The sequence below is a fragment of the Neopsephotus bourkii genome, unplaced genomic scaffold, assembly GCF_033783945.1.
Source record: "Neopsephotus bourkii isolate Nb327-2 ecotype Australia unplaced genomic scaffold, CSIRO-AGI_Nbou_v1 NB_1638, whole genome shotgun sequence".
NCBI classification, from domain to species: domain Eukaryota; kingdom Metazoa; phylum Chordata; class Aves; order Psittaciformes; family Psittacidae; genus Neopsephotus; species Neopsephotus bourkii.
This window is the reverse complement of record NW_026902113.1, coordinates 10,078,893-10,105,471: the sequence shown is the minus strand read 5'-3', so window position 1 is coordinate 10,105,471 and position 26,579 is coordinate 10,078,893. Positions and strand designations below refer to the sequence as shown.

At 39.9% G+C, this 26,579-nt stretch overlaps 2 protein-coding genes across 3 annotated transcripts; one reads left to right on the top strand and one right to left on the bottom strand.

The window, feature by feature from the left end:
* The first annotated feature begins 429 nt into the window (after positions 1-429).
* Positions 430-12,881, top strand: SLC46A3 (solute carrier family 46 member 3). Of its 2 annotated transcripts, none has more exons than XM_061374402.1 (7): positions 430-563; positions 1,041-1,253; positions 6,479-7,352; positions 7,766-7,849; positions 9,256-9,412; positions 11,215-11,720; positions 11,758-12,881. In XM_061374402.1, the coding sequence occupies exons 2-6, from the start codon at positions 1,062-1,064 to the stop codon at positions 11,300-11,302; spliced, it is 1,395 nt and encodes a 464-aa protein (XP_061230386.1). In that variant the 5' UTR covers positions 430-563; positions 1,041-1,061; the 3' UTR covers positions 11,303-11,720; positions 11,758-12,881. The 2 variants fall into 2 exon arrangements, with proteins under 2 accessions (XP_061230386.1, XP_061230385.1); XM_061374401.1 differs by lacking the exon at positions 430-563 and adding an exon at positions 635-862.
* A 3,815-nt stretch (positions 12,882-16,696) lies between these two features.
* On the bottom strand, positions 16,697-24,038 carry POMP (proteasome maturation protein; the record flags this gene model as incomplete). Its single annotated transcript, XM_061374403.1, has 5 exons — positions 16,697-17,224; positions 18,896-18,989; positions 20,742-20,843; positions 22,981-23,041; positions 23,917-24,038. Coding segments are annotated over 5 exons (447 nt in total), but the record flags the coding sequence as incomplete, so codon positions are not given.
* Positions 24,039-26,579: the final 2,541 nt, after the last annotated feature.

Genomic DNA, 26,579 nt, shown 5'->3' with positions numbered 1-26,579 from the left:
TGCTTCCTGAAGAAGTGCTACCACACTTCTCTCGACACACAACAGTGTCAGGCTCAGAGAAAATGAGATGTAGTAGCCAGAGTACAGTTGGAGGCTAACAAATGTTGCTTACACACAGCCCCCAGAGAGGCGAGCATACGAAAAGGGAGTATCTACAACAAATCCTCTAAATCACGTCAGGTGAAAGCAAGCAAACACGGCAGCATGGAGCTGACATAGCCCACAGCTTCCTCCGTGGCCAGGAGAGGGCCGTGTTGGCCCCCAGGCAGGCTGCTGCCACCCCTTGGTCTGACTGCTCCCGTGCGCCGGGCTGCTGACCTCACCGGGCCAAGCCGAGCAGCGGGCAGCAGCTGAGGCAGCACCGGGCTCGCCAGCGCGCTGTGAAATGAGGGCACAGGCGCTGCAGATAAGGGGCCTCGTTGCGTAAGTGGCTGAAACAAACTCTTGTGGAGAGGTAAACACTGCGCGGCAGCAGTGCCTGGCACGCCGCTGCTCGGGGCTGACATCACCGAACTGCTGAGCCGGCGCGAGTTCCAGCAGCAGCCCCACGGCTCCTAGCACGGGTACAAACACCCTCCTCCTCCCCTCGGGTGAGGGCTGCCCCGGGGCCACCACCAGGCCGGGGTTTCCCGCCGAGGCCCTCCCGCAGCAGCGCCCGGCCCGCAGGCCGCACGGGGCTAAAGGGCACCGCAGCGAGATGGGGCTACCCGGCTTCGTCCTCTCGGCGGCCGCGGGGGGCGGTGACAGGGCGCGGGGGACACTGGGGACACTCCTCCGCTGAGGGAGGCGGTTGCCGTCCTCGTCCCGCCTCTCTGTGTCACGCACCGCCCGCACTGCGTGGCCTCCGCCCGGCGCCAGTGTGGTGCGGGGCGGCGGAGGGAGGGGGGCGGTAGGGCAGTGCCGGTGTCAGTCAGGTTCGCTGTGGAGGGGTCTCGTTGATGGGGTCTCCGGTCGGGTAGAGGCTGTCAGCGCAGCGAGCAGGCGGGTCGGGTGTGATTCCACGTCCTGAGTGTAACTGTATTTTGTTTTCTGATACACAGGATTAAAGACCAGGCCCAGAAATGAGGAAGGTTTTGTTTGTGGAGCCTGTGATTTTCATCTATGTGTTTGCCTCTTCCCTGACCAGCCCGCTGGTGCAGCAGTTCATCTATCGGCAGCTCTGGGAGGAAGAGTACAATTCCACTTTTGTGAGCAATAGCAGTATCAGTCACTGTGAGCAGAATAAAAGTAGCCCGGCTTATATCAAGCAGAAGGTAAGAGGGGGAAAATAAGTAACAATTGTAAACAAACTTACAGCCAGGACATGCTGTCTCAGTCACCTCCTTTTGTATTACATTACTTAGCCTTTTATATATAGAAAAGCAGTGGTTTTGTAACCCGCTGTCACTACTGTCTCATTGTTCTTGTATTGCACTGTAGGTAGTTGAGTGCTTTAAAGGCAATAATTTGTCTCCAGACACATACTGATATAAGTTTGTAGGAGCTGAAAATCATCTTAGAGGTCTGGGCCCAAACTGGCATTGGGCTGGCATTACAGTGGGTAGAGCTGAGGGGTCCTCCTTCCGGTTAACACTTGTGCATGTGTTCATGAGCCATTGGGCTGTCTTTTGTGACTTCTGTGTTCTTTGTGACTATGTAAAGTTTAGCAAATGCCCTGGAATTTTCAGGAATGGGATCTAGTTTAGAATATACTTATTTCAGATGATTTACAAGCATGAGGAAAGGGAGAGATTCAATTTAAAAAAAAAAATGTAATTTTAAAATGTGGAAAAAAAAAGTTAACTGATCTTTGGATAATCAAATATAGTTGGTGGTTTACCATTCAGAATTCTAGCCTGGCTTGTTGGAGTGAGTGCAAAGACACCTAGGTGCCAGCACTGCATGGTCAATTACATTTTTAGCACTTTTTCATAGGGTTCAGCATGCTGGATAGCTAACTGTTGGTTGGAATCTCCTCCCTTGCACTTCCAGCACAGTTTTAATGCTATATTTAAGCAGAGCTAACTATGGACAGCCAGCAGAAAAGATGATCATATGTGATTTTTTCCTTTCCCCTTTTCCCCCGTTAGTCCCCCCATGTGTTGTATATTGCAGTTCTGCAGTTCCTGGTTATGATTTGGATTTAACTGGGGCACTTACCCAACAGAAAGCTCATCTTTTTTTTTTTTTTTTTTTTTTTTTGAGTTTGTTGCTTTTTGATTGTTGCTTTTTTTCTGAAGCAGCCTCTGCTCTGACAAACTGTGTGGCCACATGGTTGCTGTTTCTAACAGGCCAATGGCAGAGGAAACACATTTCCAGAAGAGGTGCAACAGAAACCATCCTTGGCAACAAGTGGCAGTTAGGTTGGATTAAGTGGAACCCGAAACCACTGTAGGGTCAGAAACGTAGATGACTCAGACTGTAAATTGCTCAGAAGATGGAGTTATGGAAACAGTCACCATCATTCCCCTATGCTGCTGAAAAGGTGGCACTTGAAAAATTTTGCTCACATCTCAGAATTGAATCTGATGTGCTACGTATGCACAAGACTGAGCACCTGAGCTTATCTGTCCTGTTTATAATACATAAACAAAAGGTTTTAATGGCTGAAGGTGTTCAAGGAAATAATTCAGGATTTTTAACATGGAGTAGGTTCTTCCTTATGTGACAGAAGCCAGCCTTAGTGAAAGAATGTGCAAGGCAAAAGGTCATTAGAATTGTAGTCCAGCACGCTTTCCTCAGCTGACCAATCAGCCATATGCCACCCACTGGAATTGATTTGAAGATAATAACCATTATTATCTGAGAAATGCTTGCACATTACTTCCAAAAAGTGTTTACTTTAGTATTGGCTCCACTTTTGGTGCTGTCTGTGGGCATTTTGTTATGCGGAAGGAGTAGCTTTAAGAAAACCACATGTGGTGCATACAGTTCTAATAACAAAGCCCAACAAGAAACCTACATTTCACAGACATTTCTGCACATTGCACTTGCCAGTAACCTCCCAAATTCAACCTGATTTTCAAATATATCTTATGGTCCAGGATATGAGACTTTCATATTTCTTTTTTGCAAAACACTGAAGCAGAGTACTTAATTTCGGCTGACGTTTATGTAGCGTCTCTGTGTAATATAGTAGTGAATTCACACATTGCAGGTTTTTTGGGATAAAGGTTCCAAAGTATAATTAGCTTGGTATTTAACACAACTCTTTCAAGACAGCAGTTGAATAATGGCTAATAGAACCTCTTCATTTCCCTTTCCTGCCAAATTCTGATTCCCTCTATTTCAATGGTTGCCAGCAGTGCATGAGCCTTTGAACAAGTATGCTCTTGTCTGGATGTCTTGCCTGCATTTTGATACCACACTAGCTGCATAGTATAAGAATATAAACCGGTCAAAATCCCATTAATTTCAGTGGAACCTCATCTCTGTGCTGAGTAATTACTCCTGTGTAAAAGACTCTTTGACTCCTGGGTCAAAGAGTAGATTCAGTAACTCGACCCCAACCCCTTTCCTGAGAATATATGAAGTATGTGTTCTGGATTTTCCAAGACCATCCTAACTAATTTATGTTTATGGATGTCATAAATTTTGCTGTTAGGAGTGTTCCCAACGGGCCATGTTTGGCATTAAGATTTTGAAGAACACCTCCCTTATTAGCTGATTTTGTATAAATCCTTCCGTTCTGAGACTAGAGAAGCTTTATATGAATTTCACCTATTTCAAAGTAAAAATGTAAAAGGAAAATGAAGATAAAAATCACTTGGAGCCTGCAAGAAAGTAGAATATAATTCAAAAGGGATAGTCTTTGCAGCATTTAGATTAATTATTTCCTACAATATGAAGGAAATTAGTCATTTTACAATAAAATGAGTTCAGAGGTAATTTGAATACAAGCTGAAGCAGTTTAATCACTGGCTTGGATAACTGTATTGATTTTCTTTTATTAGCTGAGAAAGAGCTATATTGTTAAACATTGTTTGCCATCCATCTTATTTATGATCCAATCCATGCATTTTTAATTTTATGAACCTGTTAATTTATCATGTCCTGTACATTGTTCAGCCTTAGGCGTTACACTTCTCTCTTAATATAATCCTTATACAAGCAAATTCCTTATTCATTTTCACACTTTACATTTTGAAATCTGTGATTTTAAGAAATATTTCTGTTCACCATAAGTACAACTTTTTTTCAAAGAAGAGTGCATTTGTAGATTAAAAATCCCTAGACATTTCTCTTCAAATGTATGTAGTTCCACTGATTATTAAGTTACATGATTTTAAAGAAGCTGAAGTTTTGACTTATCATTTTCTATATTTCTTTCCATTGACTTCGTAAAAAAATTAAGTAGACAATTGAGTGCCTTACACTCTAAATGGAGTTTTCCTGTACTTCTGTCTTTTAGTCTTCTTGTCAGACAAATTTATGTCAACAAGTTTATGGTCATTTGTGGTACCTGGGTGTGTAGCCATGTTCTTTATGTTGCACAACTACTTCCAAAATAATGAAACCCGAGTCTTTGCTGCTTTGTTCCTTCATTTTTGCAGTCATACTTGTATGGTTAAGATGATACATAAGATTTAGTTTTATTTCTAATATATTAGCATTTGTTTGACACTCATGTCTTTGAACATGATGATCCTAGTAAAGAAGCAATGCCTGTAGCTACATCAAGTGATCTTGTCAGCAAGGGAGCAGGTAAAGATCAGAATAGCATTTTCCATCTTGGTTTGTTCAGTCTTTATAGTTTTGACACTTTCAGGGTGACAACAGTGCTTGCCAGTAGACGAATCCATCACAAGTCCTAAGGTAGTCAGATACCATGAAGAGAGTAAAAGACTCCACAGTGCTGGGGGTCTTGAGTGCTTTCCTTGAGGGCCCTGGTATCAATTGAGTTTTTGTCTTGCAATAAAACTTGTATCCTGTCAACAAAGGAAGAGATTTAACCAGAAACCCATGGTCTTTGCCCTTAAATTATAAATAGGAATATATAAAGCATTCAGCACCTTTTAAAATTGCCCAAAATACATTCCTGGAAATTCTAGGGTTTTTTCATATTTTAAATGCTACTCAGTGAGGATTATGTTTGCTGCAGAGGAAACACCCGAAATGTGGCATGTAGATAGCTTGAATACAGGCTGAGAATGACTTGAGAAGACTTACATGGCTGTACCTGCTGTGGACTGATGAGTGCAACCCCTGCCCAAGTCAGTGGGATACCTCAGAAAACTGCAGGAAAACTTTCAGAGTGACTTCACTCTCTGCATCTAAAAGTTTATCTTACAGAGAGTAAAGCGTTTGCATGAATGAAGTTACTACCTTTTCCCCTGCTACTCTTCTGTCTGATCAGGTGGTTGTCCCTGAGAAGGCTGTCATGGCTCTGTCTGTTTAGCAGGCGTTCATGCATTGAAAGCAATATCTGAATTGGCCTGCTGAGCTGGCTTCATAATAAGATAGTGGTTTTTTTTTTTATTATTGTAATCTTTTCTTTAGTTCTTTTTTCTGCAGCCATTCCTGCTCCATTAACTGATCGTTTTTCAGCTACATTTGATTTTTATACTTCTGTTAAAAAAATTTCCCATAATGGATGTTTACAGTTTATTGTCATAGTATTAGCTGCTATTCCTTATTTGAATACCAACTGTAGCATATCTATAGAGACAATGTTGATCTGGACAGTTTCTGAACCCAGAGCTTTCCAGTGTTTTAAAGAATACTTAATTTACGTATCTGTGAGTCAGTATAATTTTTAATGCTGTGTTTCACATTTGTGGGTGTTGTTATTAATGTTGTACACTGGGATGTCAGAGCAATTGCTGATCTGTTTACTTGCACAATGAGCTAGTCAGCGGATTGTTTCTTGTAACCTCTTTCAGTACAATTATTTTGGAGGAAAAATGATCTCCTGTGAGTAGGGAGCGTGGGGTGTGTTCCCTAATCAAAATCAGTTTTACAACCAATTTCCAAGGGATTAAAATAGACACGTTGGTCTTTTGCCATACCTTGTACTGAAGGAGATACTTACTGTGTAAGCACCAGCACTGTTAGTGCTCTTGTAAATGCACATTCAAAAGAATTGTTGTCTTGCCTCCATTGAAACTTCTCTGTCAAGTGTATTAGAAAGTCTGCATCTTAAGAAGCAAGTTCTGGCTTAATATGTAACAAGGGGTGTTTGAGGAATATTGAAGGTAAAATTACAAAAGCAGGAGTCTTTGAATAAGCAATTCCCTTGTTTTAACAATTACTGTAATATGCGTTCTCATAAACATAATGTACTGTATTTTATAATAGGATAATATGTCACATAATCTTATAAAATTATATTGTATGTATTCTATTTTATAATAATATAATTTATACTCTATAAACATGTACTGGGCTATTCATTATATTGCATGCTAATCATTATGCACATCTAATATTATTATAGATTATATGATTTTTTTTCCAATGCATTATAGTATTTACAATGATTTTTGTTTTCTCTTTTCAGGTAGTTCAAGAAAAAGTCTCTCTTTTTAATATGCTGTTAGACTTAACTGGGGCAGTTCCGAGCCTTACAGTTGCCTTTGTCATTGTAGCTAATGGGGATCGCCAGGGACGCAAAAGGTCATTAGTTTTACCATCAGTGGGAACTTTGGTTGCTAATACTTGTCTCGCTGTAATATCATATTTTTCCTTGTCACTCTCCGTCCTATTTGCGGTTGCATTTATTAGTGGGCTGTTTGGGAGTATAGCAACTTTCCTTGGAGGAGGCTTTGCTTATATAGCAGATGTGTGTAAGGATGAGAAGCAGAAAACAACACGAATAGCTGTGGTGGATTTGATTTTTGGAATTGTGTCTGGATTGGCAGGACTGTCATCTGGCTATATTCTAAGAGGAATAGGCTTTACATGGACATTTGTGACAGCATCTCTGCTTCATGTTGTTAATATTATCTATATCATATTTTTTCTGGAAGAAACAGTAGATGTATCTGAATTCCAGCGTGAGGCACCAGGATCCTGTAAAGAACTTCTTAAAGAGACATTTTCTGGAGTGTACATGCTTTTTAAAACTGCCCCTTATAAGAAGAGAATTTTAATAATTGTGTTGCTTTTTACATTTATGATGTACTTGTTTACTGCGACCGGTGGGAGTGCACTTTTTACACTGTATGAACTAGATGAGCCGCTCTGCTGGGATGAAGTATACATTGGATATGGAGCAGCTGCCTCCACTTCTATCTCTCTGACTAGTTTTCTTGGTGTTTACTTATTTTCTAAATGTCTCAAAGACATTTATATTGTCTTTATCGGGATATTTTCTTACATTGGAGGAATGGTCATGGCTGCCTTTGCCAGAACTACCCTGCTCATGTTTTTAGGTGAGTTTGGAATCAGTTATTTCATGGTCAACAACATACATTAAAATACTGCTATGTTATCTGTAGTGAGTGCAATTGGTAGATATTGGACTTCCCATCTTGAAAGGGTCATAGAGAGGTAAAATATACAAGGTTGGGCAGACTGATTTAGGATATAATTAAAATATTAAATGCGTGGAGAGAGAATGGAATTACTTGCATATGATTTGGTTTAAGTTCATACGGATATATTATATTTATTGATTTCTCTGCACTTGGATAATCGTGTCTCAGTGCACTTTGACTTTTCTATTGCCTTTTACTGTATGGGGAACTGAGCATTCAGAAGTATATGACATTCATTTGCAGTGTATTGGTAAAATACCATAGGGGTTTTTACTTCAATACCTTATGACTGATTCATTGTCTTACAGTAAGAGTACCATCTTTGCTCTGCTTTATGCCTATTCCTGTTCTCCGAGCCATGCTGTCAAAAGTGGTTCTCACTGGTGAACAGGGTGAGTAGAATTTGGTTTTAAACAATATTTCAGAACAGAGATGCATCAAGATTACCTTTAAACAAACAGATATGTATTGGCATTTTAAGACTGCTTTTCTTTCAAGTTCCCTATAATATGACCCTGTGTCATGATATTCATGGTTTTTGGTCCTGGATTTAATATAAACAACATGTTTTTAAATTACTCAAGTTTCAACCTTCAAAGGAGATACTGCTTTAAAAATAAAGACCATGAGGAACCTGAAGCAGAGGAGTGCTCAAGATTTATACTGGTGTGATTTTACAAGTGCTTTTATATTCACAAGATTTGGCATGCAGAGGGGGGAGATATTTCTGTTATTCAGTCAATGTCACACTTAACAGTTTAGAAAGGTAAGCAGTAGGTGGTCAACCTTCAAAGCACTTGAAAACAGTTAGATCTGGATCCTGAGCTATGTACTTGGCTTCACTGGTGCCTTCACATGCCCTAAAAGATGTAACATATTACTTATCAAAGTCATTTCCTTATGAAACGCAGAAAAAAAGCATGTTAGGCCTCAAAGTGTGGCTCTAGGATACCGTATTTCACTTTTGAGGAGCATAAACTTTCTAGAAGCATTCTTCTAATTTGTTTGGCTTTATTTTTTAAAAGACATATCTTTACACACTAAAACAAAGATCTCTTTGTACTTAACTATGCTAACATACACCTCTGGTTTTGCAATTTCTTGGCATTCTTCAGGGCTTTAGCTACTTTGAGTAGTTTGATGCAGGAATCAGGTTGCCTCTGGTCATCTTTTTCTGCTTACCTATTGTAATTTTGTTTATGGTCCCATGAATATGAATGCATCTTGGGAAAACGTGTTTTGAGAAGACACTGATGGGATAGGCTGCCACTCCAATGGTTAGTTCAGTGCAAAAAAATGTTGTTTCTTTCTTTCCAAAACTGTGGAGATGGTTATGTGCTGAACTAGCAGTCTTTGTTGCATCAGAGCCTTTTCCACATGTAAGAGTAAAGATTAGAGAAGGAAGAAACAGGAAAGAGTGAAAATTGAGAGGAGAATGGGAAAAAATAAGGGATTAGATATGTAGAACATGGTTAGCTGAGCTAAGCAGTTTAAACTTCATGTAATAAACAGATTCAAGAGAGTAAGTAAGCTGACATAATTGTAGCAAAGAAAAATTGTTTTGATCAGGGAAGTTTTTTTTGGGGTTTTGGAGTTTTTTTGTTTGCTTGGTTGCAAGTCCTTTATAGGAGTCCCCACAGAAGATAGTGAAGACATGTGATACTTGGGTGCTTGATACTTGCATACCAGCTAAAATACTGTAGCTAGATCTTTCAAATAAGTTTTGAAACTTCAGTACTTTGAAGGGGGTTTGGCTTTATATTGTTTTGTTTGTAATTCGTCCATTTGTTTTTGGCAGGTGCTGTGTTTGCTTGTATTGCCTGTTTAGAAGTTGTGGTCGGCACTATTGCACTTTCAGTTTTTAATATTCTCTATGCAGCTACTGTTGCATGGTTTTCAGGCTTTAGCTTCCTTCTGTCAGCAGGCCTTTGTCTAATTCCACTGGCTGCCTTATGGTAAGTATGGATCAAGAGGGTGCTTCTGACTGCTTTTGACAGTAATTTCTATTTTGACATGTGTTGAAGCTGAATGATTTAGTGCAGCAGTTCTCAAACTTCAGTATTTGCTAATATGCTCCAGTTTCACTCTTTTTCTTTCAACACCTACACCCCTACACCTCTGCTGGAGATTTCCCATCACCAGTTCCATTCTGGCCCTGATCCATCTACGATGTTGTGTACTTGCAACCTAATTCCCCCAAACAGAAATCTACCCTGAATGTACTACTAGTACTGCACTGTGCCCTTGATTGCATGTTGTATGTGTCCCTTGGTTTGAGGTCTTTACATGGTCTTTCATGGAGAACAAAGATAACAGATCACTTGAAAGGCATGAGTTTAATTTTGCAATCTGAGCTATTCTAGGTGTTAATGAGAGTTATAAACATCACCAATAATGCAGTGAATTTAATGGAAAGCTATCTGTCCTGATCCTTGGTTATGGGTACCTTGTGACCCAGTGATGTTAAAATCTGTAAAAGATCTGTTTTAATGTAAGGGCTCATATGAATAAACCTCTAGACATGTTTAAAAAACATGCCTCTAGTTTTTGCATCTAGTCCTATCTAATGACCATCGAGTAATACTGACAGTGAAATATCATTATTCATGAGGATTCACAATAGTGAAGGTCACTTTAAATTATATCCAATATAAATTATGTCTTTTCAGACATGCCAGAACATAGATCTAAATGACAGGAGGATCACTTTTCATTAGATAGTTTTATAGTCAGGAAAGGAAAGCTGGTTTTCTTGAGAGGGTAATACCCTTGCTTTCATCTTTTTTCCTAATGTTTAGGCTTTACCTCAGTCACCTTTATCTTTACATCAGCTGCATTTTAAATTTTAAATAGGCAATGATAATGCTGTAGATTTAGAACATTTCACATAATTTCAAGTCTGGGCCTGTCTCACTACATTGTTTTACACAGTCTATTCAGAGAAGCTGTCAGTGTACCCATGGTGGCCAGGAAGGCCAGGAGTGCCCTGGCTTGTATCAGAAATAGTGTGGCCAGCAGGCCCAGGGAAGTGATGGTACCCCTGTACTCAGCACTCGCGAGGCTGTACCTTGAATCCCATGTTCAGTTTTGGGCCACTCCATTTAAAGGTCTTTTCCAACCTAAACCATTCTATGATTCTAAGTTGTACTAATGGTAACTTAAGACTGAGGTAGTGATGGGTCACAGACCCAAGGGATTCTTGTGTGTGTGGAGAATAATTTTCAGTAGAATAGTAAAAAAAATGAGGATTTCAGTTATATTAACAAAGGGTTTAGTTGAGTGCTGTATGGTAGAGCAGATTAAGAAAGCACTCTCTTCTGTGCAGAATGTAACAGGTATTTACCATCAGTTAGTCCATCCTGCAATCAGGACTGCATCCAACATCACTATGAATTCTTTATTTTTCATTTCTTTCTGCCATTAATGTTTCAGATATTCTACGCTTTCAGTAACCTTTCTCTAAAATCTTTCTTTCGATACTGTAGTGCAATGTTACTGTTTGAGACCAGAAAGAGTAGTTGTTCCAGTCTAATAAATCAGTCATTTAGTGCTTATCAAAGATAGCAGTAATGATATTGTCTAACTGGTGTAATAGGGGCAAGCACTGTCATTGCTTTTGCTTACTAGGATACCTCAAAAGCTTTGTGCCACAGAAGATGGCCATAACAGAGCTATCAAGCGTATTTGCTGGTGCTGAATCAGCATGCTACCTTTAACTATCTCAGCTAAAGATACATGTCTTATCTGTGTCTTACAGCTGGCTTCTGTGCACAAGCTGGAATGAAGAGGACTTGGCTCTGCTTGTATCTGAAGAAGTATCCAGCATAGAAAGCATTGATAGTTGAACAAAGGATTCATCTACTTGCGTTTTCTAATCTGACATGCAGTGGTAGAGACCATTATGTCGTTCAGAGACCACAGAGAGAACATAACAGTTGCAGATGCAATCTCAAAGTGGCCCTGCAGCAACAAGCACTAAATAGGTAGCACTCTATATCCAGTCTCTTTTTAGCACTTTCATAAAGCTAGCTCTTACACTTAACTAGGCAAATAGGCTGGCAATGGAGATTTTAATGCTGCTTTCAACTTGAATTAAAAAAAAAAAATAAGGTAGGATGATACTCTTTGCACTTACACTTTCTCAAGTTTGAGAATGTCAGCTGTGGATTGTGATACATCTTGTATTATTTTAAGTGGGGTGACAGAGATAAGCTTATCAACTCCCTACAACTACATGAAAGTAAGGATGGAGAGAGGAGATTGGTGATCTCTTTTCCCAGGCAACAAGTGACAGGACAAGAGCTAACAGCCTCAAGCTGTGCCAGAGGAAGTTTAGATTGGATATCAGGAAAAATTTCTTCACTAAGAAAGTGATCAGGTATGGAACAGGCTGCCCAAGAATATGGTGGAATCACTGTCCCTGGAAGTGCTCAAAAAACAGGCAAATGAGGCCCCTAATGATATGGCATTCCTGGGGTAAAGGTTGGACTTGATGATTTTAAAGGTCTTTTCCAACCTGGTTGATTCTGTGGAAAATTCATAAGGGGATGGCAATTCTGCCGCTGCCAGCGGAGGTCATGCCAGCTGAGGATGTGGTCCACTGTGTACATCCTAATAGGCCTGTTTTAATGGTGAAGGCCCCAAACCTATCTAAAATGACTCAACTAAACAGCATTTTTTTTAGAAAGCAACCCAGCTGGAGGCAGTACTTGCACCTGCTGTATGTAGACTCACTGCTCTGCAGTTAGCAGAGTGTCTGTGCAAGTTTAATGTAGGATGTGGGGACCTTGCCTGTGACTTAGTTCTTAAAATGGATTTTCACACAGACATGTCATACTTATTTCCAGCTTGCAAAGTGTGAAGTTAGGCCCATGCCTACAATTTGCAGAGGCCATATTGCACATTTATTTTTATAGTTTTCTATTTATTAAGGTCTGGATACAGAGACCTATTTTTTGTCCCATAGATACTTCTTGTTTTCTAGTTAATTGGCTCCACTTGGCTTAAATGTTTCTTCTACTGAAAAGGTGTAATAGCATTTCTTTGCAGTAGGTCTTTATTTTTTTACCAACCCTGAAATGAGGTGACCAAATCTGAATCATACATCTAATCATCTTGCAATGAATGCAGCGTAATTTATGAGCACTTAACAGCGTTTCACCTTCAAAGAACTTTATAAATGCTATTAAGAATCTCCTTCCACAATAGATATTATCCTCCCTGTTACAGAGAAAGAGAAATTAAGAGAGGACAAGTGACTTGCCTGAGGCCACACTGCAAACTGGTAAGGCTGCCAAACCTAGGAATTGGTTTCTGCATTGACTCTTCACCTTTTTGCTTGAGATCTTTAAGTAGAAATTATCCAGAGTATTAGCTTCTGGAACATACAGCAGAAGTGTAAATAAAACACCATCTTAAGGACCACTTCCATGTGTTTTTTAATGTGACAGTTTGACAGCCAATACTGCTCCAATCCCTGAAAGCACAAGTGGGTTGTGTAAGACTCTCATCCCCCAAAACAGATTAGGTAGAGAAGTCAAAATGATGTAAAGTGGTTGACATTCACACAAGGAAAACTCTCGGAAAGCAACTATGGTGTGTGAACAGACTACACATATGCTGTATAATCAATGATCTGCTTACAGCCATTAATAGCCATCATATGAACAGAGTACATCTGCAGAACTTCTCCGTGGTACTTCACAAAAAAATACCAGTACCACCTCATGATGATCCTATTGTACATCCTGTTTGTTTGAATGCTAGCAACTTTTTCCAAGCTATGTATTGTGATCATGGAGCAGCTCAGTAAGGTAAAGAGGGTTTAAATGGGCAGGAGGGTTGGAACTAGACGATCTTAAGGTCCTTTCCAATCGTAACTATTCTACGATTCCATACAATGCAGGAGACTGCCTCCCTGTCACTGATGAAAACAGTGCTGTTTATCCAGGGGAGGGGAATGAATATTTACACAGCTAACAGCTATAGCAAACTCTTGCACTTTTTGAACTACCAAGGCTGATGTTGGCAATTAAAGTTTAGACATTAGCCAGTAAATAAAACTACTTATTTCTCCTCCCTTGAGCTGCACAAGTTGCTACTAACTTGTTGGAGAAGCGAGCTGAGTTTTACAATAATCAGTGGGTCCAAAATATAATGAGTACTTGTTGAGAGATCAAGAGAACACTAGCGTGGGATTTCAGCACAAAGATTACATTGTCTTTCTTGCCTCTTCATTATGCAGTTCTGTAAGGCTTTATGAAATTAACTATTTCACACAAAACTGCCTGAAAAAGTAAAGCTAATGAAGTAGGGGTGTGTGCCTTCACTTCCTCTGCTGCAGTGCACACCTCTGCTAGCATTCAGAAAGTGGCAACAAAGCACACCATTTCTGCAGTGGCACTGTATTGGTGCAAATGAGAACAAGCACATACACTTCAGGAATGGCTTTATTATGGTTTGATTTTGCTGTACAAAGTACTCGCTATTTGCAAAGCATTTCTGGTACGTGCAGTATTAAAAACTAGCTGTAAGTTTAGATCAAAACACATGAAGGACATGAACTGTGTTGTTAAAGCACCTAGCACGGTGCAAGCTGAAGAAACCAGGTACTAATGCACTTCAGATTATTAAAATCTTCCAAGTTGATAATAGTTGTTCTATTTGTATATAAATGCAAATTATTTTGACATTAATAAATTTGTTTTTCTAACACTTTTGTTGTATTTGTAGTTCTTGCTTAGTTTTTGACAAAAGCCAAGGGGATGGCTGGTGGAGGAATGTTTACATAAACAGAAGTATGGCACCATGGTACCATGTAGGAAAACTTTCCACAATGAGAGCACTCAGCCATTGAAATAACCTCCCTGGAGAAGTGTTGGATTCCCCAACATTGGATGCTTTTAAGATAAAGCTGGGCAGGGTGCTGGGACATTTAGTCTAGGTCATGCTTTGCCTAGAAAGGTTGAAGCAGATGATCGTTGAGGTCCTTTCCAACCTGGCATTCTAGGATCGTAACAGCAGTGCAGGAAGATGTGCTTCTGCCTTCCTCCTGCACTTTGAAGGAAGGATACTTTCCAAAACACCAGCACCAAAAAGAGGTGGGGATTTGCAGAGCAGGGAGAGCACGGCTTGTGCAAGAAGTCAGCATGGAGGCTTGTGTTGCATATGCATGGCCAGTGGATCTGCAAGTGCTTCCCTCACATGCCCTTTGCTCTTGGATGTCTCTTAGACATACAATTTGCTTTCCAGCCTGGCTTATCCCTAAAATCAGCTTCCTTGCAGCTATAATGGACAACATAACCTCCTTGCTCTGAATTTGGCTTGATCTCACCCAAGATTATAATAAATAAAACTACCTAGAAATTACATCCAACCTCATATTCTGTGAGAAACTGAGAAAGTTGGGGCTGTTCAGCCTGGAGAAGAGAAGGCTGTGTGGAGACCTCATAGCTGCCTTTCAGTATCTGAAGGGGGCATATAGGGATGCTGGGGATGGACTCTTCATTAGGAACTGCGGTGATAGGACAAGGGGTAATGGGTTAAAACTTAGGGGAAGTTTAGATTGGATATAAGGAGGAAATTCTTTCCTGTTAGGGTGGTGAGGCACTAGAATAGGTTGCCCAGGGAAGCTGTGAGTGCTCCATCCCTGGCAGTGTTCAAGGCCAGGTTAGACGAGGCCTTGGGTGATATGGTTTAGAGCGAGGTGTCCCTGCCCATGGAACTTGACGATCTTAAGGTCCTTTCCAACCCTAACTATTCTATGATTCTATTAATCTTTTAACCAACACCTGGAAAGGCCAGTTAGCTAGACACTGAAGCAGGGAGCTACAAGGTACCAGTAACTCTGTACAATTTTGGGATGGCTTCCTGTTTTCTGTATCAGCTGTAACAGTGCTGACAGCAAGGCAGACCTAAAAATCATCCTAAAATACATGCCCATACCTTATATTACCCCAGAGGCAGCAAGGTAATCCCTCAGCTTTTCTGTGAGCCTATAGCAACACAAAGCCTACTGAACCTCAAACTTGCTTTGTAAGAGTTTACTTTTGCTTTATACAAAACTGCCAAGAAACTTGTCAATTATAAAATACCATAGCCAGTAGTTCCATGCTTGCACATTCAATGTATTAGTCCTATATTTAACCTCAATAGCTCAAAAAACACAAATGAAGTAACTTGTATTTCATAGCACAAGCCTCTAATTTCTGCAACTCTCAAGTGAAATAATTTTAGAAGCTTCACTTCTTACATGAAACAAGTCTAAATATAAAACCACTGGTTAACGTGTCTAATACTGTGTCATCTCAGTGTTTTTAATTTGCTGCAATGTTTGGCAACAGGTGAACATGAAAGCATTGTAAAATTTACAGGACAAAAATGAGAGGTTTTGGCCCACAAGGATAGGGAATTTGTGGCAGCTTTATGCACGAGATGTTTGGGATTGCGAAAAGAGGTTTATAGCAACATTTCTGCTAAAATTACCTGCAACAGAACACTAAGTGCACTTGGCAGTTTAACCAAGTCATTAAAGCCTGCTGAACAGACAGTTCCTGTCTTACAAATATTGTTTAAAGCTCCCCACATATGACAAGAGATGACATCTTTTGAACCAGACTTTTTTTGACTCCTGATACGCCACATCACATTAGCTGCCTCGCAGGATTTGACATATACACCTGTATGACATCAGGAAAGTGGTTACAATCCCAAATATAATTACACATGACCCCTTCAACTTAAGCACACAAACCCCTTTCAGTGGCCTGCTCCTTTAAAAGCTGTATTTAAGTACAGGTCTCATTGTCTCTTACTTAAGATCCAATTTTGGTAAACCCACAAAAAAAAGTTGTTTCTGTATCTGTCATCTACTACCACCGCATCTTCATTTTCTCACTGTAGCAGCTTTATTAGGTACTGTCATAATTAGGCCCTGTGCTCTTCCTTAACCTCCAAATACTAAAATACCATGTCTAAGAGTGCTCTTTGGTATTCAATTCCCAAATGCACTTTAAAGCACGTTCTTTAAACTCCAAGCAGCGCTTGCTTCTACTTTCAGAAACCAGAACATCCTCAGGGACACAGATATAAAAAAAATCCAGACCTTTAACTCCCTTTTTATAGTGGTAACTTCCAGTTCCACACAAAAACTTAATGGCTCAGGCACGCAAAATTGTCAACAGGGAAGGGATAAAGCGCACATAGCAGGACTTATGATGAAATGTCTTTTGGAACACAAAAGTATTTATAGCAAACTTTTATTCAATAGCTTAAAAAGTGTATGGAAATTGTCATGAACAAAGAGTTAACTCAATGGAAAACACCTTCTCCTCCTTACAAAGTTCTTCTGCAAGAAGATCTGTTAAATGCATTTACCTATGGTAATCAGTTTTAAAATGCATGGGTATTTTTGAATTTCTTGTATGCATATATAGCATTTCCATAGTTAAGAAGCTATTGTCCTGAGCAGTGTATGAAAACATATTATTTAAACTACCTAATTACAGGACACTTATATAAGTGACAGCAAGCACAGAACAGTTTGTAGACTTTAAACATTTAATGTGCCTTTTCATCAAGGAAGGCAAATAATAACTGTAGGACTACTTAACATTGTGAGCATCAGTGTGTTTAGGGTATCATGTATTTAGATTTGCAGTATAGAGACACACACAAAACATTTTTGTGGAGTACATTTTGTTACAATAAACCAAGCTTATACTCCATCATCATGTGCGGTTCTCCCATAACCTCACTCTGTGAAGGATCTGGAAAACAAAAGTTGAAAGAATGAGGCTTTTACAAAGTTACAAAGACCAACAGTAACTATTAACATGACCTTTTTTCCCCTCCACTTTAAAGCTTAGTGCAAGTTACTGATTTTTAAGTGTTGCACAACGCAGGTCTGTAACTCACAGGTGTGTTTCAAAAGCAGCGATAACAATTACATCTATAGTAGAACAGTGTTTCCTAAAGACACACACACACACATTTCAAGTAAAACCAACCAGTTCTACAACAGCACAGTCTCCCATAGCCTGAATCTCAAAGCTGAGTTTTGTCTGTAAGAAAATTCAAGTCTGGGAGCTTTTCCCCACAGGTGTCCACATCTTTTTCCAGTGCAACTTCTCTGCACAACAGGAGCTCACACCCCTCCCTTCTATTAGTTGGGACATACTCATGGTTTCTCTTCTCCATCTAACTGCCTAGTTTCACAGAAATGCTGTCCTTAGATATCTCCCAAGATTTCCTTCATTCTGTAAAGTATGGTTGACATTAGCCACTGTACACCAAGGTTATCAAGAAGTGTTCAGAGGACACAAAAGATACCAATGCTGACAGTATGAACTATGCTACCATACAAAAAAATTAAAATACTACTACTAATAATAAACCAACCCACAAACAAAACACACAACCCCCACCTCCCCCGAAACAAAGAGAAACCCACAATAAAAAGGTTGTGACTGCACTTTGGAAGAAATATACCTCTCCTTATGGGTGTATTGGCTTGTTTTCCTTCCACACATAAAGCATATTAATGCCTCAGATCACTCCAGACACACAATTATCTAATACAGCCCCAGATAATAAACAGAACCTTATCAATACCACTTTTAACTCACTCACTCCTTAGAACTCTATAAATATGAGACAGCTTATTGCGAGCAATAAACAGTAAATAACCAAATTCCTACAAATTACGCCTGACATTGCTCTACCACAATAACCCATGATTCCTTCCCTTGACCCCTGTAAATACATTCCAGAAAATAATCCCAGGTTTACCTCATGCCTCCAGTTTCTCATTTATCACTCCGTTATTTCCCGTTTCCTATCTCCCTGGCTTTTTAACTCCCTAATCCCACCTCAGTACACCCTTCACCTTCTTCCATGCCCTTAGCTACCAGATATAAAGAAGTAATTTTTTTTTAACCATTTTTCCAGTTTTATTCTATTCCACACATACCAACTGTCAGTCAAGAGGAGTCTATCATACAACTGCCAACTGCTCAGTTCATTTCAGGGAGAATACTCCCACCACATCTCCAGTTCATTAGTTCAGGATCTCTCCTCTAGCTTTTCTTTAATTATAGAACTTATAAAAATTTTGTATCTTTGTAACCTCCACCTGTCAAAGTCTGCACAAGTAGCTCAAAAGTTTAAGGGGAAACAGGCATATAACATTAGTGCATAATCTTCTACTCCTTTAGAAACCTAGCCTACAAGCAAATCCTGGCTTACTGTTTCAGAGACATATCCACAAAACTAGCAGCTGAATAACATTTATTTCTCCTTCCCCAGTGCTTCCTCACCATTAGGACCTCATTTTTTTTCTATTTCGTGTTTAATTCTCTTATTCCATAGAGGCAAAGAACTTTAAAAGTAAAATCTGGGAACTGTGAATGTTTCCATAACATTCAAAACAATATATTTACCATTAAGGATATCTTCAAAACTGATGGATCCATCATTTCCCCTCAGAGTATCCAGTGCTAAATTTGAGCTGTGAAGAAAGGGGAGGCGCTGGACCTGTAAAAAGGAAAGAGTTAACATTTTTGTAAGTCTGAAATTGAGGGGAGTTTACATTTGGATTTCTCAGACTGAAGAGACTGAGAAAAATCAACAAAGTCACTTCTTCCTTCAAAAGCAACAATGAAGTAAGAGAACTATTAGCATACACAGATAGCAAAACCTAGAATACCACCATCTATCGTTTTAAGAAGATCAACCTTTCACTAGATTTGTGGCTTTCACTGCAGTGTAGCTACTACAGCAAACAGCATAAAGATTAAAAAAGAGGGGTTTTGTCCTCCTGTTACCACATAAAGCTGGGGAGGATCACTGCAACAAACACATCTACACCTTGAGGTCGGTATTGGGCAACTGACATATACTGCAGTGTTTGAAAACCACATTCCAAGTTTCCTACATCTCTGACACAAGTCAGGAATGTCAGTGGGAAAGCTGTATGTATTTTCACATCTAAATATAATCCTCCTTGGAGTTAATCTAAACCATAATTATTTGCCTGATCCCCACCAATTTTTAAGCTCCTGGTCCACGCCCAGTTTCTTCAAACACTCTTCTATACCCTTCAGCCACAGTATTACAAAGAAATTGAGTGGTACACATAGCATTCAGATGCTAAATATTCTGAGAATGGCATATCTGCACTTACAATTTCAGTTACTACTAATAATGATAACTTCAGTTATATCACATACATGTACTGTTACCATAAAGCTATCATGCAGCTATCTCTTAACACAGAAAATAGGTTGAAGATTTCCGCAGCACTACTGGTACAATTGTTAGAAGTTGAAACACACTATTCCAGTAAATATTTTACAAAAGTGAAATTAAAGCACAAGAGAACGTTTCCTCCATTTAACCCCCAAGAATACCTGAGACAAATTAGCAGGCTACCCTCGCCTGCCTCATTTTCTTGCCATGTGCTAACCTAAGTCACGAGACAGCACAGCTGAAATCAAAAAATGTCTTCAGATGTCCTGACTTTCACATCTTCAGGCCCAGTAGTTTCTGCCAAGTTTAATGCAGCTCACTGTGGTTCAGTAGCCCCTGACCCACTGGAAGGGAGTACAGAATTGCTCTAACTCATTTCGAAAAACAACTCTTAATAGCTTGACAACCTTTAAAAAGCCAATAAAGCTAGGACTAGTGAGCTTTCTATGCTTCCTAAGAGACAAAGTCAGCCTCTCTCTGGTTACTCTCCATCCTAGGAGATAGGAAGGAAAAGGAGACAGACACAACTTCCCATCTAAGAGTTAAAACCTTTGAACTTAACTCCCTTAGACTTCCCCTGATCTACAAAAAGGCTGCAGAACAAAATAAGCACTGCTTCACTTTTCATGTTACCTCTATATCTACTCCCAAACCACTGCTTGTTTCAGACCTCTAAATCTCTTTTCCCTACAGATGCAGAGATTTCCCCCCACTTCCATGGAGACAGTATTAATTTTAGGAATTAATACTCAATTATTCCTACTTTTCTCTGAAGCTTTACAGGAAGCTAGTAAACAGAAAAGCTAGAGCACTTCACCAAGTGAAAAATAAAAACAGCAGCTGAAAATCTTTAGTATATTGGCTGTTCTGGGGACTACTACTTGCAGAGTTTGCTTAGCTTGTTTTAGTAAAGTGGTACAATGAAAATAATTTCATTTGGAAACATAAAGTATTTCAACAAAGAAAGATGTCTCTCCGAAAGCATGTTGAGAGATAAACAAGGGGCTTAACTTACACAAGTTGGATAAAAATGCCTACCTGTTTCACTGCTCTAAATTCCATCTGCAGCTTTAAAGGTGCATGGAGTCCTTGAATATTTCTCAGCGTCGCAAAGTTTGTTTTATCTTGATTTAACTGGAACTATCACAAACAACACTGATTTTAGAAAAAGTTACTTTCAAGTACAGCCATAGAAGAGATTTGTGACATCCTACTTAACATGCTCATTAAGGCTATATGTAAAAATCCCATCATGCTGTTATGTGTGTCTCAAATGTACACAGAAGGCAGTGATATGGTAGTATTTGTTTTATGAAGCAAAAAATGAATTTTTGCTGGATTGTATTACAAATCGGTGGCAGCATTTTTATTTTATTTTAGACAAGCAGGACATATAACACCACCAAGTGGTGTAGTTTTGCACTGCTTTACTACAATATTGGCAGCGCAAATTGGAAGCTAAGTCTGGTTGAAAGGAAGAACACAAACTTGAAAACCACAACTGACATTATTACTAGCCATATAAGACTGTACTTGAAAACACTTTTCCGATCAAGTAGGGAAACAGAGCACCACATACACTCGTGTGACTCTGAAAAGCTAAAGCAAGCTCAGAATTTTAACAACTGCTCTAAAACAGATTGGTAAAACAAAGAAAATATGTTTAGCAGAGGGTTCTTTTAATGAAAAAGTGCTGGCTCATGAATCCTGAAGGACACAAAGGAACTTGTACTTAAGGTTAAACTTAAGCTTGAGTAATCCAGTCTCAAATTTGGCTTTTACAGTAGTGACTACATGGCTGAGATGCTGACAAAATAAAATACTGTAAAGTAAAATAAAACCCACAAGCTTCTTATTTTAAAACCTGTACTCAATCATCATGACAAAAGCCTACAAGTGTATCATCTAGTTTACATGAAGGTATCTTAAAAACAGGAAAACAGAAGTCACAGGCATAATACACATGTTCTTCATAACATACTGAATGCTCTTCAAAAGTTACCAAAAAATACTATTTCTATATCTCATCCTAAACTTGCAATTCTGGTCACATTATTTTTCCACTTCTTTTATTTTATAAAATAGGGGTCTTTATCTGGATAAAAAATATTTGGTTTCTGCTACTGCTACATGAATAACCTACTATTTATGCCAGTAAGAATAACCGTTTACTACCTCAAGCCAAGACAAGTCTTTTCCCATTCAAATGTACAAAAAAATAATTGTTGGATAAATTTGCCTTACAGAAAAACAAACCAAACAATATGTGGGAAAAGCAATTTGAGTTTCACATACTTCCTGTGTGTTTTAATTATTTTTCATTGTTTTAACTATTTCTGTCCTTTTTCCTCTCTAGCATGTAATCTATTAATTATGCAGGTTTTCATATGGCAAGAACAGAGTTAAAAACTAAGTTATAGCACACAGCTATAAAAACCAGTTAACAAATAGCTCTGAAACATTTATAAGATCCATAAATAAGTCTGTGAAGTTGGTGTCACATTAACATCACCCTTTAACTCCAGACAACACTAGCACTGGTTAGAATTACAATGTATTAGACACTGTACTGGACCTCGTCATGCTGATGAACTTAGCAATTTGCAACATTCTATCCAAATGCTGCCTTTACTTCAGGACATTTTATTCCATCAACTCTTCTGTGCTGACAATGCATGAAATTCAGTTCAATCAGATTTAGACAAGTCAGTCTAGTCTGCCCTTACCTTCAACCTATGGTTCACAGTCCACACTTAAGTGGTCCACAAGTAATGACTAAGCCAGACAAGATTGTGTATACTCAAGACAAAGTGTATGTGTAAAATTTCTACATGGAATCAAGTAACTTGATGAAGATATTTGTGTGTTCACAGACTGAAAGTCTGAAAATGAAGATACATGGTAAATCTACAGACAAAATGGGAGGATTAGCCTTCCAGAAATGACAGGTATGCCCCCCACCTAACTACAGAGGCTGCATACAAAACTAGCTTAGTGATATTTTGTCATCTAAAAGTTCTTATGTGAATCCCTACTTGGAAGCTCATTTATGTACTTGAAGTGGAGAAAGTCACAAGTTGGAGACTGACATTAAACACATTTGCCAGTGATGTTATTTGTATAAATAAAACACTATTGTTGCACATCTTTATTTGACTAAAAGCAAGACCCTGCTCATGATTTGTTACCACACACAGAAGTCCAGGTAATCATACTGTTAATTTAAACTTCATAATTAGTTCAAAGTAAAGATGGCTGTATTTGATACGATGCTTACATTTTTTTCTATCAGTTCCAGTGGGTGGCTGGGCAGCAGCTCACTTTTCACACTTGTAAAACTAGAGATACAAGTAAAAAAAAAAAAAAAAAAAAAAAATTGAACTTCAAATTAGCTGGGATATCGTTTTAAGTTACGCTCCAAAACTAACCTCAGAAACAAACATCAACCTAGAGACACACAATTAGCACAATTTGAGCTATTAAAAAAAAAAAAAAAAAAAAAAAAGCTTAGTACTGAAGCAGCAAATAAGACCTCAAACTACAGCATTACCAGAAGAAAAACCATTTACATTTCAGGCATCTTTTTTCCTTTATGTTTGACAAAACCAAGTGACAGGCTTTTTCCTTGACCCCCTTCAGAAATATAGAAAAGCATTAACAAATGAAAATATTGTAGATTTTTTTATGGTATCTAACTTCAGAAGTCCAAGCTTTTACAGCTGAATACTGCACATACCCACACACACACTCACAGCTGTATTGTCCACATTTTAAATTCCATGAACTTATTTTAGATTCATTATCTAAGACACGTAGTTTTGTACTCATGTAAAATAACAAAACCCAAGCCCACTGTTTTTACTGTATTTACTTTTTATACAGTGCTGAAATTAAGCTACAGCACTCATATACATGTATATTAAAACTAGCATATATTTCATAATTATTAATACTTTGACATCTCTTTTCTAAACAGCAGTATCACACAGGTAAAAGTTCAATAAAGTTATCCACTTCTTGAAGTGACGTTTCATGGAAAATTCATGCTTGAAAGACAATTTGATTAAATACATGCACTTCAGGCTATAGCTCTTCTGACACACCTTCCAAGAACCTTCTTTAAAAAGCCAACATTTAACACATCCTTTCTTCACGTATCTATAAAGCTCAACATCAGCTATGCCATGATTCAACAAGAAAAAGCAAAGCATACCCTCTACACAGAAGATCATAACCTTCAAATGATCCTGAAGCCGAAAAGTCAATAATTGGGATAGTATCCTTCAACAGAGAAGCAGCACCTCTGGAATCCTGGAACAAAAGAAAAAGTGAGGATTATTTCAACAGAACCAGATCCCTTCTGTTTGGGCCATCAGGCCAGTCAAATGAAACAAAGTGCTCAGACTCCTTAAAATTCACATGTACAACTACCCATGCAGTCTCTTTAAAGCAAACAAAACACAAACCCCACCTAACAGAATTCTTTCTGAAAGTCTGATAACAGTTAAATATATTGATAACACAATTTAGGATCAGGCTGAAACAGTTAATCTCAAAATTCCCCCTTGTTCATTCCTACCCTGCTCTGCAGCGTTGGGATGGTAAAAGGGTGGTTATGCTCAGCTGACAGGACAGAGAAGTCTGAGAATTCATTCACTCACACCACACAGACACAATCAAGAAGGATTAAACTGATTTTATCCATGGTTTAAGGCTGCCATAAAGAAGACAAGGCATATTCAAGTGGTCTAGTATGCCACTTAACTAAAAGGGCAAAGGAAAAACAGTGATTTGTAGCAGATCAGAAAAAAAAGACACCTTCACAGACTAAGCACAGCCATCTTAACTAAGATAGCTAAGTTCATACTAATCTGCCCAATTTTATTGAAGTGATTTTAGGACTGTTAACACAAATTGCTCCACCAATAGACCACTGTACAATGAATTCTGGAAGGTAATGGCAATAACCTCTGGCAAGTGACAGTGATGAGCTGTTCAAAACAAGAGATCCCTCTAGCAGCCCTGGCAGATCCAACAGAAAACTCATGCTTACAGTTAAGGCCTTTTGTAATAACAACTTAATGTTGATAACATAACAGCTACTAGAAAAACATAAGATACCTGTTATTACACGCACATTAAGCATTAGCAAACTAATATACTCAACCCTAACCAGGCCTTTCCAAGATTGCTGTGAGAGCATTACAGAAATACAATACCTGGAACATGTGAAAGCCAAACCTAAGGAGAAAATAATTACTCTCTAAAAGTAATGCGCTCCACTATAGCCAGTGCGTAGTTCGTGCCAGGTGGCCACACCACTGTTGTGCACCACAGGGGATCGAGGCATGACCTCCCCGGCAGCAAGAGCTGCCGCGCTGGCTGCGGCACTAAAGCCCCTGACACCTAAAGGCTGGGGATCACCAGGGCTCTCTGCCTCCCCTGTCCACCCAGCTCCCAAATAAAGGGCTTTCACCGTGGCCACGCACCCTTCGCGCCTTCCCGGCCTCATGAAGTTACCCAGCGGAGACCGGGCGGAGCGGGCAGAGACACTTCTTTCCCAGTGAGAGCCACCAGCCCGGCCGGCAGCATGAGCACACGCCATGGCCGCGCCGGACCCCTATGACTCAGCACGGCCCCAGCGCCCCCCGACCGACGGCCGCCGTCTCCGGAGACCCCGACGACCGCGCAGTGAAGCGGGGACTGGCAGGGGCGCGCCGATGCGCCCGAACCCACGGCCAGCCTCCCTCACCACCAGCGCTACCACCCCTCGCCTGCACTCACCATCTTAGCCCCGCACGTTCAGCCACTTCCGCCCCTCAGCCCCTCACTTCCGTCCCGCCCCTGGCGCTTGCGTCAGACTCAAGGCGGGAGCGGCGGGGCTGTGCAGGGGGCGGGGCCGTGTAGGGGGCGGGGCCATGCTGGGGTCGGGGCTTCACAGGAGTGAAGGTTGTTGGTGCTTTGTTGTGAGGTGCTGTGAGGTGCGAGCGGTCTCTTCCGGTCTGTGCCCGCTTTGGCCATGGCTTGCCAGCTGTCAACGCTGTGCCTCGTAGACTGACTGCGCTGTTCCCACATGCCAGCAAAAACCAGCTGTTTTGGTGCAACCTTGGCTGGAGCTGAGTCGGCCAATGGGTTCCCACAGTGGGCTGGGGCCATGTTGCAATGTTGGGTGAAGGGTGTGCTTTGTGGTCGAACCTGTCCCCTCCAGTGGGACACAGGCAGGGAAAGCAGAGTGCTTGGATGACCCCAGGAGTGTCACAGTGCTAACAGCCTGAGGCAGCAAAACAAGGCAGCAATGCTTCCTGAGATAAACATGACCTCAGGCGCTGGGTCAGCCATAGGGCTGCTCTCTGGGCAGCACTGTCTGAAGAGGAGGTGTAAGTGTGCACTGCTTTACCAGGGACCTTGGACAGTCCTCGGGGCCCTGATCCTCTGTCAGTGTCTGACAGGGATGAGCCTGCTGCAGGTTAATCTTTGGAAATGAGTTTTGAGAATGGTGGATTAAAGCTGCTGTGTTAGTGGCAGGTATTGATAGCCGTAGTAACAGTATGATAATGGAATTCATATTAGTTTGCACTTAACTTTGATTTCTCAACACTCATGACAAGGTTTTCCACATATTTTTATGCATAGCTCCAGATATGTGCCTGGTGTATCTATCTGAGATATTTCTACTGAGACGTATAGCTCATTCAGCCCTTTAAGATTTTGCTCAAAATTGCCCTGGTTCTACAAATTTCATATGTGGCAGTTAAACACCACATCTTGCACAAAAAGCAATATTTAATTGGGAATTTTATATATGTTGTAATGGCACACTCAGCTTTGGAAAACATTATTGAAAAATCAATACACTTTATACTTGGATTTCCTCTT

Excerpts from the sequence above, each read along its gene's own strand:
- SLC46A3 (XM_061374402.1), top strand. The coding sequence starts at position 1,062 with ATGAGGAAGGTTTTGTTTGTGGAGCCTGTGATTTTCATCTATGTGTTT. Across the intron at positions 7,850-9,255 it reads GGTTCTCACTGGTGAACAGG|GTGCTGTGTTTGCTTGTATT; the intron begins GTGAGTAGAATT and ends TGTTTTTGGCAG. Across the intron at positions 9,413-11,214 it reads ATTCCACTGGCTGCCTTATG|CTGGCTTCTGTGCACAAGCT; the intron begins GTAAGTATGGAT and ends TGTGTCTTACAG.